The 14,106-nt window shown below is 40.5% G+C and overlaps 1 protein-coding gene across 1 annotated transcript in view; it reads right to left on the bottom strand.

Annotated features, from left to right (window-relative positions):
- The window catches only part of vps50 (VPS50 subunit of EARP/GARPII complex), a 104,223-nt gene that overhangs the window by 65,059 nt on the left and 25,058 nt on the right, over positions 1-14,106 (bottom strand). Inside the window, exons 6-12 of the mRNA XM_079259140.1 lie at positions 13,336-13,406; positions 12,592-12,709; positions 11,867-11,902; positions 11,391-11,473; positions 3,948-3,990; positions 2,753-2,851; positions 305-445 (exon numbers count right to left, since the gene is read on the bottom strand). Coding sequence (XP_079115266.1) covers positions 305-445; positions 2,753-2,851; positions 3,948-3,990; positions 11,391-11,473; positions 11,867-11,902; positions 12,592-12,709; positions 13,336-13,406 — 591 coding nt within the window. The remainder of the gene's footprint in view (positions 1-304; positions 446-2,752; positions 2,852-3,947; positions 3,991-11,390; positions 11,474-11,866; positions 11,903-12,591; positions 12,710-13,335; positions 13,407-14,106) is intronic.

Here is a 14,106-nt window from a genome sequence, read left to right as displayed (position 1 = left end):
AAGAATTCCTTCGTCATGATGTACGACTCTGTTTTCTCGCTTGAAGATGACGCAAATGTTACGGTGGGGTTGCGGGTGAAAGCAGGATAGATGTGTGTGATTATGCGCCATGTCACTTTATCACAGCGGTGTGCAGGCCCTTGTATGTTCTACTGAAACTCCCATGTTGCTGAAAACCTGCTTAATAACTAACCAGATTAAAGAGAATCTTCTCTTGCAGCAAACTGCTGACAGAAAAAGTGATGGGCAGAATACACACACACACACACACACACACACACACACACACAAGCCATTTCCTTACCGTGCACAGGTCTTTGTATTGCATCTTCTGGAACTTGGTGTCAGCGTTGCCGGCACAGAGCTCCACATATCCCAGCACCACCTGGAACACTGTGTTGTGGATGGCCTGGGTGAAGTGCATGTGCAGCTGGTCCATAGCAGTCTACAAAAAAAAAAACAGTCCAAACACACTACTAGGTCATCATGTCACTGTTAGTCTGCCAATTTTACACAAGTGAAAAGCCAAACAGCAATCACTTCCGCAGTCTGTCTTTCCTGATTCACAGCTTGCATTGGAAGGACAAAGAAAATAGAACAAGGCATGAATAGAAAACAGAAGAATTATCTCTATTGTGTTTACAGGGTGGTGCAGCCAACTGCTTCTAGCTCATGTAAAACAACTTAACACAGTTCATCAGAATCACTTATCATTAGAGCCAAAAAAAAACCCAAACAATTACTGTTAAAGCAGAGATCTCCAACTCCAGTCCTTGTGAACGACCATCCTGCAGGTTTTAGTGTTTCTCCACTGTGACACACCTGACCCAAGTCAATGGCTCCTTAACAAGCAGGTGCAGACGATGACAACAAGTTGTTGGAGAACCTTTTCATTTTAGTAAAGTAGGTTGGACGAGGGACACACTAAAACCTCCAGGATGGTAGCTCACAGGGACCAAACTTGGAGACCCCCGTGTTAAAGGATTAAACCTGGAAAGTGTATTAAAATCCAGTGGAAAACGCTGATGTCAACTCTTTAAAAGAAAAAACTAATAGAGCCAATCCCATAACCAGTCCCTTCCATTTTTAGAGTGTATTTTTTATCAAACTGCAAGTAGGACATTTCCACAAGCCAAGAAGTACATTGATTAATCAATATTACACTGTACAGTGTTTACTGGTGTTCATGTCTTCTGTGGACCAAACCCTGCAGATTAACACTATCCTCATCTGACGTGGTCGTCGCTGAACTACTTGCACTGTAAAACAATGTAAAGGTTCTGTGACCCTGCAGAGTTATCTGTTGCTGTGTTGTTTCTACAAACTGCTGCAGGATGTTGCTTAAAGCCAAAGATGTTTGACTGATTGGTCACGGACAGGAACTGACGGAGGTCCAAACTGAACCAAGCAAGTCTTATATATTCCAACATTTGTTGATAATTATAAATGAATTCATTTTGCAAGTAAATCCAGATTTCCTCTGGAGACTGACACAGTCCTGATCTATCACATTGTGCTCACTTCATTTTAGAGTCCATCGCTCCTTCACTCTGCAGTCAAGTTACATTTCCCACTATTTCCTGTTTCACACCTCCCTTCTGCTCCTTCCCAACTGTCTCATCAATTTTGACACTTGAGAAATGAGAACACCGACGCTGCATGAGACATAAGCTCAGTGTGGAGCAACGCCCCTGGTGACGGCTGTTGGAGTGTAATTAAATTTTCTTACCACACATTTATGACTGCAAAGTGTTGCCCCCCGCCCCATTTAGTCTGACTCCCTGCTACCACAAAATTAATTCAAACCTCTTTTCCCTTCTTTGTGGTGCAGTTTCACCTCGTCTGTCCTGAAGAAATCATGCAAATCTGCTCACCAAAGAAAAAAAAAAACTCGCTAAGAAAATGGAAGAAATGATTGTAGGCCAGCTACATAATAATAGTCCTAAAATCCAGCTAAGACATAACCATTAATAAACCGCACAGGCATACAGTCATTCTTCTGCAGCTATTCATATCAAACAGGCAGATGGCTAGAGAAAAGCAAAACCGGGCGTCAGGCTGAGGGAAAAGCGTGGCATAATCCATTACAGTGAAGATTGCACAGTACGGTTGTGTATTCAGCTGAAGAGCATCATGTTAAAATAAATAAATAAATAAATCAAGCATCTTCACTAACAAATACTGACTTTAAATCTAAAACTGTAACAAAAGCTAAGAGGATTTCAAAATGATCAAATGTAATAAATATAGTTGCAAAAAGGGTCTAAAAACATCAACAACACGTGTTGCCAATAATCCTCGTCGATTTCTGTGGCTGACAGTTAACTGACAGTAAAGACGGGATATTGGATTCATAAAGGATTACATGTACGCTCTGCAACCTTGCTTATAAGGAGCCTGCAATTTCTTCCTTCAAAGGAGAGGAGCCAAAATGAAAATGCAGACTCAGAATTGCAGTGAATCCACACTGTTGGGCCAAAAAGAAGCAATAACTTGACAAGCACTAAGCGTGCACAAAACTCTGCAAAAGCCAAATGCCTGCCCCTGACAAGAAAAAGTGAAATGTCTCCGAACTTATACCTCAGAGTATTGCTAAGGTAATAAGGCCATTTGAGTAAAATGGCTTCTTTATTTTTCCTACTATTGAAATGCAAAAAAAAAAACAATGTTTGAAAATGACACCATAAGAAACAAATAAGGATGACAAGCAGACCTTTGCTTTTTGGGTTTAGCCATTCCCAATGTCACTGACCTGCGTTTTGCCCAGGAGCGTGTAGGCGAGCTGGACCTTGGTGTAGTGCAAAACATCAAAGTGTTTACAAGTCTTCGACAGGGCGACATCGAGCTGCTCCTGGAGCCAGAAATGAGGAAAAAGAGGCAAAGTAAGGGGGGAAGTAAGGGTGAGAAAGAAAACAGATGGATTATCAGCATTAAGACCGGGGATTGAGATACACGTGGATGTGCAGATGTGAAGCCATCGGGTCAAGGGCAAGTTAATGCATGTGAACTTGGATGAATATATGTGAGCGAGTCAAAGGGAAAAGAGATTTTTAAAAAAAAGCGATGCAAATAAAGTAAGACTGGGAAGAAACTGGGAAGTAAAAGGATGTTTCAGCTTTGACACGATAAGCTAAGCTCAAAGAGCAAAGCGCTGATAAAAGGCTAAGTGATTTAATGTCATCAATCATGCAAGTTCTTAAGTTGTGAAGTTGCGACTGGGTGTAACGGACAGGCAGCAGCTGACAACATAGAAAAGCCTGACAGGAAATAACGTAACTAACTTAACTGGAAGTGTGCTGGATGACTTACGGCACAACAAACAAGTACATGTGGCGTATGTGCATGAGACATCCTTGTACAGGAGGACGGTGCGCTGAAGTCAGCTTACAAACCCTAGCTTTTATAATGTATGACTCTGCTTACCTCATGCGTTTACCTTTATGATTTAGAGGATTTTGCATTGCTTGTTCAATACCTCACACGGAGAGGTAAACAAACAGATTTAGCGAACAGCTATGTACGTACGCATACATGCACGTCTCGCCTGTGTTCAGACAAAACTGTAAGTAATTAATCTACTGGAGCAGAGCGGCAGCGATGCGGAAATAATTGCTTCGCCATAAACATTTTTCACACCACCAGCGTTGTGACACGACTTGAGTGGAAACAGATACATATACACACACACACACACACACACACACACACACACACACACACACACACACACACACACAATAATGACTTTCTGATAGTGTCAATATTTGACAGACTCAGAAAAACAAAGGTAAACTATCAAAATGTCAAACTGAAGTAGAAATTGCCTTTTGCAGATGAAAGCTTGTGGAAAATAACAAGGTAAGAACAAAATATTATCCTAATAACATTGTCTGCACTGATGTTGCTTTTAGACAACAGAATTAGAAATAAAGCAGGGAGGCACATACCTCTATTTGTTCCAGCGTGTCTTGTAGTTTGGAATTAAGTTCACTGTAAAATCAAGAAGATATTAATGTGGATTAATGCAGAATCAGTAAACAATCAACAATCTGCATTATCAAATCAATGTTTTTGTTGTTCTTGCTGACTAAATGTCACAATTTGGATCTAAAATGGCAACAGCTGATGAAAGATGACTGGCCCGTTACAGGACTCCTTGGGATGCATTTACTTCCTTTTTTCGTTTAAAAAGTGGTCAAGCATACTGGAAATAAAAAAAATAAGCCTGTTTCCATGCACACTAAGACGGGGCACTTCAGTGTGCTGTTAAATCCCTGAGCACTTTGAGGGAACCCTGTGTTCGCTCTGCATGACCTGGATAGTGTGGATGTCTGTGTCCAACAAGGCTGCACTGAGTGCCCCTCCCCTGTTTCTGATTTTCCCAGTTAGAATTTCAGGACATAACAACAACGAGCATCGAGATTGTGAAGTAATATTTATTTCTGGTTGTTTTTTTTTTTGTAAATGTCATTGTACGCTTTGGTACCCTTGCAGCTTCAAGACTCTTCTGACAGATTTGTGGATGAGTTTAATGTGGATAGAAAGTGGCTTCTAAACCTGAGGTCCTAGTTCTCCTCAAGAAAAGGATGGCGTACTTCCTTTGGGGTGAAAGAGAAAGTTTATCACAGGTGGACAAGTTCATGGGAAGATCAGCTGCATGCTCGGAGCAGTTTATGTAGTGATGCACTCACTCAATTATTCCACAGTGGTCAAAAATGAGCTGAGCTGTGAAACGAAGCTCTCCGTTTTCCAGTTGCTTTATGTCCTAACCTTCAATTGTGGTGCTAAAATTTTGAAAATAAAGGGGAAAAAAAAACAATATTTTGAATATAACCTTGCATAAGTTCTTTAAAGCATCTTTTCTTAGATGTGTGAGAAGCTGGTAAAACCAGGTAAATAAGTGAATAAACCAACCATCTTTCTACATCTCCTTTCCATTCTGATTTGTTTATGATCACTTGCGCATCCTTTCCGATCACATTTTGAGTGATCTTTTGTTAACCTGTAAAGCTATTCTATATAAAGCACAAGGAACCTACATATCCTTGCCTCATCCTTAAAAAGAAACAAAAACTTTCAGCTGAAAAACTGTGAAGCAACAGAAATTGCGACTGTTCTGCAGATCCCAAGACGCCGACTCCCATTCCCTTGTGACTCCACCACCCCGCGCTGCATCCTTTCATAATCACCCTCTGTTTCACAGTTTCCCTGCCTCTGTCCCTGCTTTGCTTGGGGTCTTTTTCAGGTCAGCCCATCTCTTATGTTGTGCCTTGTGAGTCTGCAGTTGCCTCAGGGAGAGAGTGTCCTTAGCAAATTGCTAATTAAGCATCTTGGCTTTAGCTGGAGATAGAGTGTGTGCAGGAGGGATCAGAGTAACTGAGATGAGACTGTAGAACAAGTCCCTGTTGCAGTTTGCCAAACAGGTAACAAAATGAAATGCTGTCACCGTTTTTGTATCCACCTGTGTGTGGTAAGCGGGAATATTTAAACATAAATGGAAGAGTTACCTTTGGAAACAAAAAAAAAAAAAGTCGCATAATGTGAGTAGGATGTAAAATAACAGATGCAAATTTACCTAAATAATGATATGACACTGGTCATGCAGCCAAAAGCAAGACGGAGCAACAGTTCAGAAACAGCTAACAGTGAGTGACGAAGCTGAGGAGGGTGAAGCAGTTCACCATCAGCATGACATTCAGTGACAACACTGCTTATGATCTCCATTACGACCACACACCACCACGGTGTAGTCAGTTGGTAGGTGCTCCAGCTTTTATAAAACCAGAAACTTTCAGTTACACTAAAGAGAGTTACAGGCAGGAAGCAGAAACTGGAATGAAAAAAAAACCATGAGAAGTCTGGCTCAACTACAGATGGGTGAACTGATCAATGTTATGAACAAGTTACTGAGGAAGTGTCTCTGAATGCTCAGCGAAAAGACCCAAGCGGCTGTTAAAGCAAAGACAACTTCAATATGGAGAAACACCAAAGAGTTCAGGTCAGGAAGGTAAACAGGCTGTTTATTACAGAACATTTGGGTGTTCAGGAAAATAACTGCAGCTTATGTCACACACAGAAAACCATTGGAAAAGCAGGGAAGAGAAAAAAATAAAAGGGGAAGCAGTCCCCACAGTATGGCACATTAAAAAATGCAATGAGCACAAAGTGCAGAACAGCAACTGAGCTCAATACGACCCCTTATGGACAGTTGAACCAAAACACACGACTCCTGAGATTAAAATGTTGAACTGAAACAGTTTTTGTTTTTTGTTTTTTTTTTTTTTTAAAGATGTGTATTGGTTTTTAGGTTTGGGACAAATGTGTTTGAAAATGTTTATTTCAGCAAACACAAAGCTAAAGGTGGAGGAGGGGGAGGAAGCAAGTTAGACGTTTCCTTCCAGAGTTCACTAATAAGCCACCAAAGCTGACTTCTAACCTGCTGACCTAATCTGAACAAAAGTAGGCCAAATCGATTGGTTTCCCGCGGATAAATCCAGGAACTATCCTCAGCGATCGACCCCCATAAAACCATGTCTGAGCTTTTGAAGGAGGCCAAGGTCAACAGAAGTCAATAATTCTGGTCACCTGCTATTAATCTGCATCTATCAGCTGTATAATGCACAATACAATGACACTGTCCATTGTGTATGCAGATGCAGCTCCTCCCTACATACTGGCACTCTTTCATGATCAGAAAGAATGCATAAATAACAGATGAGGAGGGGAAAAAAAGACTAATTAGCAATCTGTTCCCTGCAGAGACCACAAGGATCAGTCACACGGAAATTAGAAAGTCTTTTTTTCTTCTTCTCTTTTTCACCCGTTTTCAATGATCCCTGATCAATATCTCCACCTTGATTTGCAATAAAAATAAAAATAACAATGAAAAAAACCTCTATCATACTTTGCTTCAAAAGAACTGATGGATATTCACATTTTATCACATTGTTATATATATGCTGCAGTCGTGTTAGCTGCTCCTATAAAGAAAACTCATAATGAATGGAATCTGGTGTAAAAGCAATGGGAAATTTTAATATGGACCTAATTGGGTTGTTTTACTCTTTAGACCCAAAATTTAAGTCCTTATTTAGATAATTGGTGCCAATACAGCAACAGAGGTAGTGAACTTTCAGTAGTAGAGATTTGGCTTATAGGCCTTTAAATTTACAGAAGCAGTAACAGATTAAACTCTCACTTGACTGTGCTTAAAAGTTCTTCTTATTCTTTCTTTGTTTTTTGTTTTTTCAATAGAACACCTTAAATATTCTTGCTTTTATTCATTTACTTTTTGTTTGCTTGTTTTCCAAACAAGCGTCCAAGCTAAACTTGGACATAGTCCAGAGGCTTCATTATAATCAGAACATGCACACACCAGGGCCTGAAGAAGCCTCCAAAATGGTGTTTGAAATATTACATGAAGATTTATTTAAAACTCAGTCATTATCTTTCACCTAGTATTTCATCTAAACTGTTTCTGCGCTGCTTTCAGGCCAGCCGCAGAGCATCAAAGCATTCTAATGATAGGATGATTCTGGGATAAGCATGTGTAGCTATTCTGATTCCTTATCAGGTCATTACCACATTAACAATGCTAACGGATGAAATTATAGTTCTGCATTGCATTAGATTCAAGCTGTGATCATTCTGCAATCATATTAAGGATGATTTTAGCTTCTATGTAGCTTTTGTGAGTGAAATTGCTGCATTAAACACAATTATACTGTCTGCATATTATATGCAGAGCAAGCTGCAGACACCAAGCCAACTGCCTCACACACCACACATGTTTATCACCTGTATGTACAGATAATGAACTCTGCAGAGTTCAAGAAGAATGACGGTAAAAGCTGCTGAACAGCAGGATCCACATCCTTATTATAAGGCTAATTAATGAAGCCAAGTTGAAAGCACTAGACCAGAAGAAAGCAAATACAATTCAGATCATAAATTTGTGTTAAGTTTTAAAAAAGTGTGAATTAACCAGCCTGGCTGGACGACCGCCTGCGCATGTGCATTTTCACAGATGTGAAATAGGATTATCTTTTGCCTCTTCTGCAGCATTTCTTTGTACGCTCAGAGTGGATCCTACACACTGCTTTCTAAATGGGATCTCAGACAAGCTGGATTCACATGAAAATGAGGATATTTTGTTCATGCAGACTCAACTTATCACAACAACATACTTCAGCAATTCATGTGAAATCCAATGAAATCAAAATATACAGGAACAATATAACATGTCTGAGTAAGGTCAGTTCAGCAACATGATTGGTGGCCACCATGAAAAGGACTTGGGAAAAGACGTGAAATGAAAGAATAACTTGTCTTACTCCCTACATATGTAGTAGAGGTGCAACACAAAGCTGGTCAAAAATAGAAATGGAAAGAAAAAGACATGGAAACATGCTGTAACCAGCTCTGTCAAAGCACCCTGGCTCCCTGCTGTTATAATAAGAGGAGAACCTGATCACCCATCCTCCAAAAGAACCTGCACTACAGCTATAAATGCTATGAATAAATTGGCAAACTCCTGCACATGTATTGGCGTCATGTTGAGCAGCTCGCATACAGATGTTTGGGTATTTGAGATTGTAAAAATTCATGACACTGAAAGTGTTACAGAGGCTTTATGCCCTTCCTTCTAAACTTTGCTCCTCTTGAACATGCAGGAGTAGCATCATGTCCTTCGAACAGATTACAATAGAAGAGCCTCACTTTGCTCAGGTGGGCATACAACTTGAAAAAAATATACACAAAAACACATAAAGCACACATTTAAAAAAAAAAAAAAAAAAACTAAAACAATGACAACTGATAGCTTTATTTCTATCTCATTTATTTCAACACAGTTAAACATTTACGGTAAATAAGAAGTAATCATTCTGTAAACAGATATTTTTTAGCAGTTGGGGGGCCTGAAGCCACCACTGTAGACTGTGAGTCTATGTTAGCTGTCTTTTTATATTCTAAGGAAAGAGGGGGATGGGAGCCATGAAACTAAACCTCCATGAGAGGCCTTTTTATTTCAAGGAGGAAAATGAAATCTCCTGAAAGAAGCACATTTTCATTTAGCTGCCACACAAATCGGAATTTAAAAGAGGGGTGGCAGTGGCTCAGGTGGTAGATCTGGTTGCGTCAGGGGGGGCATCTAGCGTAAAACGTGTGCCAAAGTACAACCGTGAGAATAAAGCTTCTGTACTAGCTAGGTAGTTGGAAGCTGATGGTTTGCTGTAGCGACCCCTTCAGGGGTAAAAAGCCAAAAGGGCAACAACAATAAATCAGAAACAAAATCTTAAAGGCCTGAAATCGCAGTGTGCATGTGCAGTACTGGGGGTTGTAATAAACTGCATCAAATAAGTGCATAAATGAGAAGTCTTGTCATAAACGGATTATAACGTCTTGACTTAATGACAAACTTTATGTTCTACGGTCACAGCAACCTTTCAGTTCACCGTGAGTCCAAGAGAAAATTGGTGTCAAAGATGAAGAAAAATTCCCTCAAGGCATTCCTGAGATATTGCATCCACGAGGCTGGGATGGACAGAAAAACCCAAGAGCACAAATCCTCCAGCCACAGCTGTGCTTCGTTTCATGATGATCACAGACACGTTTCCACACACACACACGCAGATGAACTGACATGACTGAGTGCAAGACTTCTAAGCAAAGATCCATTACGTTCAAGCCATCTCCAAATGAGTTATCTGTCTTTCTGCATTTCACAGTGGACGGGAGTTTTAAATCGGCTGTCTGAGGTGAAATTCCTGAGACTGGTAGTAATGTCTTTTATGTTTGCCAAAGCTGCAAGAGAGGACAAACTGCAGGGATGGAGATGGAATAGGCTAAGGCAGCTAGTCTGGCAGGGACTCCAAGAAAAGGTTTAGATAAGATAAAGAAACACCCAAAAACAGAAACCGTGTATGCTCACTTCTGCAGGTGTTACGTTTCCTAGTTGGAAGCATGTGCTTTAAGCATGCACCGTCATTGTTTTTCTCACTACGTTCACAGCCAGAGGAAGCAAACTGAAGTTCAAGACTGCTGATTTAACACTGGAGGTGAGCTCTATTTTACACATTTAATGAGCGCGTCTAATGAGCATCACCATGGACATGCAGCTCCATAAAGGCTAAATTAATGGCTCAGTGAAAACACACAAATGGGCTGCAGTTCACAGTGGGAGGGCACAAGAGAAAGATTTGTATTTTTTTTTTTTCCCCCCTGCACATAACATTTCCTTATCGATCAACATTTCCCAGCTGTCACTCAAGCAGGCATTATCACAAAAACACCCCCACGGTTTTCCTTTTTGTCTTTGTTCCATTGTTGATAGGATCCCAATACGAATGCAGATGTTTTATTAGGACCCCTTTGTGCAGACATTAGCTGGAAAGAAAAAGAAGCAGTCTATGTTCACCTTAAGTGCTGCTGCTCACACATTTTCATGCACATCAATCTCCAAGACACCCTAATTCTTCGTAGCAACCTTCCCACCCCACCCTACTTCCTATAAAGATGAGAACAGAACAAAATGTTTGTCACGATGATTCATAACAGCGTGCTGCAGTAATGTTTCAGTCTCGGGTGTTCTGACGTCTCTTGTGCCTTCGATAAAGTTTGTCAGCATGCCTGTCCGCTGATGCTTTCTGCTTTTGCAGCCATCTGTACGTCAAGGCTGACCAACCGCCTGCCAGCATCTCTACATCTTGTAATTGGATGTTTTCTCAATAGAGGATAAGCAGTGCTATGCTTAAGTGGGATGTTGCCAGATGCATGCTGAATGAAACTCCTATGCACTCTTAAATGAAAACTGATTACAGCCAGACAACATTTTCAAGCTAAAAGCCTCTGACAATATCTACAAACAGGAAATGCCTTTAAAAACCTTTTTTTTTTTTACATTATAAGTAAAGCAACAGAGCAGAAATGACAAGGCACGAAACAGCAACAAAGTAAATCTCAAGCGAGAGTTCTCTAAATATAGCAATTAGGTTCCAACCTTGAGAAAAGACGGTAAAAAGAAATGCCTGGCACACTTCCATCTGCTTCATAAAACAAACACACTGTTTAAGGAGGTCTGTGTCAAAACGTCGTTTTATAGGAGCTGAAATTATGTTCAGCTATTTCAGACTGACCAAGACCAAACTAATCATATACATCAGGGGTGTCCAAAGTCGGTTGTCAAGGGTCGCTGTCCTGCACATTTTCAACGTGTCACTGTTCCAAAACACCTGGCTTTCATTAAATTGATCAAACAAACAATGAAAACTTGCAGGATTTTGGCTCTCAAGGACCAGAACTGGACACTCCTGATAGACATCATGAGATATTGGAACCAGCTCAAACGTGATGCACAAGCCTTCTCCATATCAGGGCGGCTCATACTGTACCTGATGCAGCTGTAGTGTTTGAAAGTGCTGGCAGCTTTCTGACATTCCAGACAGAGCTGGATCGCGCCTGGGTAGTCTTCCTCCTGAAAGAACAGAGGAGTGAGGTCAGGCCAGATTTTTCGGGGTCGGTAAGCAGCCGTCTTATGAGTCCCGCATTGCTTGAAAAATGTGAAAATGGTCGACAGTGTTAAGTGAAACTTCTCTCTATTGATTTTCAAAACCAGTCAGATACACAACATATGTGAAAAACGGTTGTCACAGCCAGTTCCGTCCAGATAATAGATCTGACACAGCTGTTGTCAAATCCATTTCATATGCTGTTGCTGACCTTCACAACTGATAGGCGTTTTGTCAGAGAATGCGGCGTTCGTGTGGGTTTTGCTTTCAGGGCTGAATCCCTACTGATATTTGACCTTTTAAGTCAGTTAGGAACACTTCTGTTTATTTGTGTGTGGGTATATAAGGGATTAGAATACCTCGAGCATCTCGCTGAGTCTCACGTCTGTTCTTTGCTGAGGAAAGAGGGACAAGAAAAGAATGTGAATCAAATTTAAAATACTTATGAGGGTTCAGTATTAACTGATTTAGCATTGACAGAGCATTAAGTGATAACAGGCTTTAAGCTGGTTCCATGTTTTCTTGCTGTGACAACGCTGGAAGCATCTCTGATGAAACCAGCCGGATCCAATGATGAAAGTGTGTCTGATTAACCATTGTGTTCATTTTTCTGCCATAAGTGGAAGAAGAGCTGCAATGATTACTGAGGGCTACATTTTCCAAGTTGCACAATGTGTTGTTTGTAGATGTTTCAGACTTAATTCGCAACGCAGAAGATTTCATTCAGGTCTACACTATAAATAACTGTGATGCTTGTTAGTAAACCACATTAATGAACCAGTATATCGTTCTAAACAGTTTTTAAATGCTATGCAGGAAGCTGAACCAATCACAGCAGATGTATTACTAGGTACCAGCTTCCCTAAATCAAATCAATACAAACATATACAGTTCTAGCTTGAGGATATAAAGAAAAGCGCAAACAAAAAGGTAATACATGATTAAGTGGAGGGTTTTGGTCAGGGACCCTTGTGAACCGGAGTGGGCTGCTCACAGAGAATTCCCTGGGCAGGAGCCTCCATTCATGCTATAATAAAAGATATTTAGAGGAAAAATAAAACAATTCCGTGTCTGATGACATTACCAGGGTCTTGATGGTCCTGAGGGACTTGAGCAGACCTGTCAGCAGGTGTCTTCTCCTTTGATTGGCCAAGAGACCCAGGCTGGCCTCAGTAAACCCTTCTTTTGAAACGCTGAGTTGCCTGCACAAAGTAAAGTCCCAGGTCAGTTTTACTCTTTTCAGTTATTTGTAAGATGCTCATAAAGTAAATATGAGAGTATTGTAACATGAAAGATAGAGTCAGTTGACACTTAGATATCTGGTGGTTGAGTGTGACAACAACATAACACAGATAGCAATTTTCTACACAAATACGGAGCAAAAACCACTGTTAACACTGATTATTATAAAATATGCAGTGCTGATAGCAGCATAAGACTGTTTTGCTGATTTACAATTAAGATTCTATATTCATGCAAATAATTGATTCTGAGACAATGTGGCAGGGCTTGAGTTCTGCCTGGGGGCTAACTGGAAAGGGCACGCACTATATGGCTGCAACGCTCTACAATGATGAGGCTGTGGACTGCCAGATGGGCCAGACATTTACTGAATATTATTCCCTTGCTCTCTTTTGCCACATTTCAGGACTATCTCATCTGTGCTATCAGGCTGAGCCAGAAGCTATGATCTTCAAAAGTTGGAGAGAGTACGAGGGGAAATTATGCCGATTATGAAACAAGCGCTTAGTATTCGGTTCATGTTTGAATGAGCTGTTTGAGCTGCTGTTTCAGTTAGTGAAGGTAGCATGTAACGGGGAACCATTACCTTCTCGCATTAGTGCAAATGACCGCCGCCAGCTGCAGGTTGGTCTGTAATGCCGTCACTCTCTCCAGTTCCTGTGATTGAGGATAATGAATAGCTGTAGAGATTATGATCAATAAGACAATGCATCAATCTGAAAAAAGTACATGAAAATTAGACATTTTTTTAAAAAGTTAAATGAGTTTAAAAAACTTCTACTTATAAAAAATAAAATCCAAAGTTGGTTTAAGGCTGGTCCACTAATTGTGGTGATTTGAAATCAGCCATTTCCTGAAAAAATGGCTGTTAAATGAGAAAACAAGGGGACATGTGGAATTTGTTCTGAAGGTTTGTGGTGGCAGGAATTAGGTTTGCAAAGCTGCAACTGGACAAACCACAAAACATCTGGACAATGTCCTCTGGTTAGACGAGACCAAAATAAAGATGTTCAGCCATAATGCACGGAACAAAGACTTCGCACCAAGCCAAGAGCTCAGCGGTGATACTGCTTGTTCTTGTCATTGAGTACACCATAAACTCCTCTGTGTAGCAAAGTAGTCTAGACCTAAATGTGAATTCATATGTCTGATAGCTGACGGACCAGGAACACCAGCATATTTCCAACAGTTCACATGAAAAAGGGTAAGAGTTTTGCAACGGCCAGACATGGATCTGATTGAAATGTAGCAGTAGGCCTTTAACAGAACTGTATATAAAACCATACTCACAAGTCAAGCCATGTCAAACCGCATGATAAAGAATAATGAGCAAAAATATCTCACACATCAGTGTAGG

The sequence above is a fragment of the Telmatherina bonti genome (assembly GCF_933228915.1).
Source record: "Telmatherina bonti genome assembly, chromosome: 19".
NCBI lineage: Eukaryota > Metazoa > Chordata > Actinopteri > Atheriniformes > Telmatherinidae > Telmatherina > Telmatherina bonti.
This window is presented reverse-complemented; position numbering and strand designations above follow the sequence as displayed.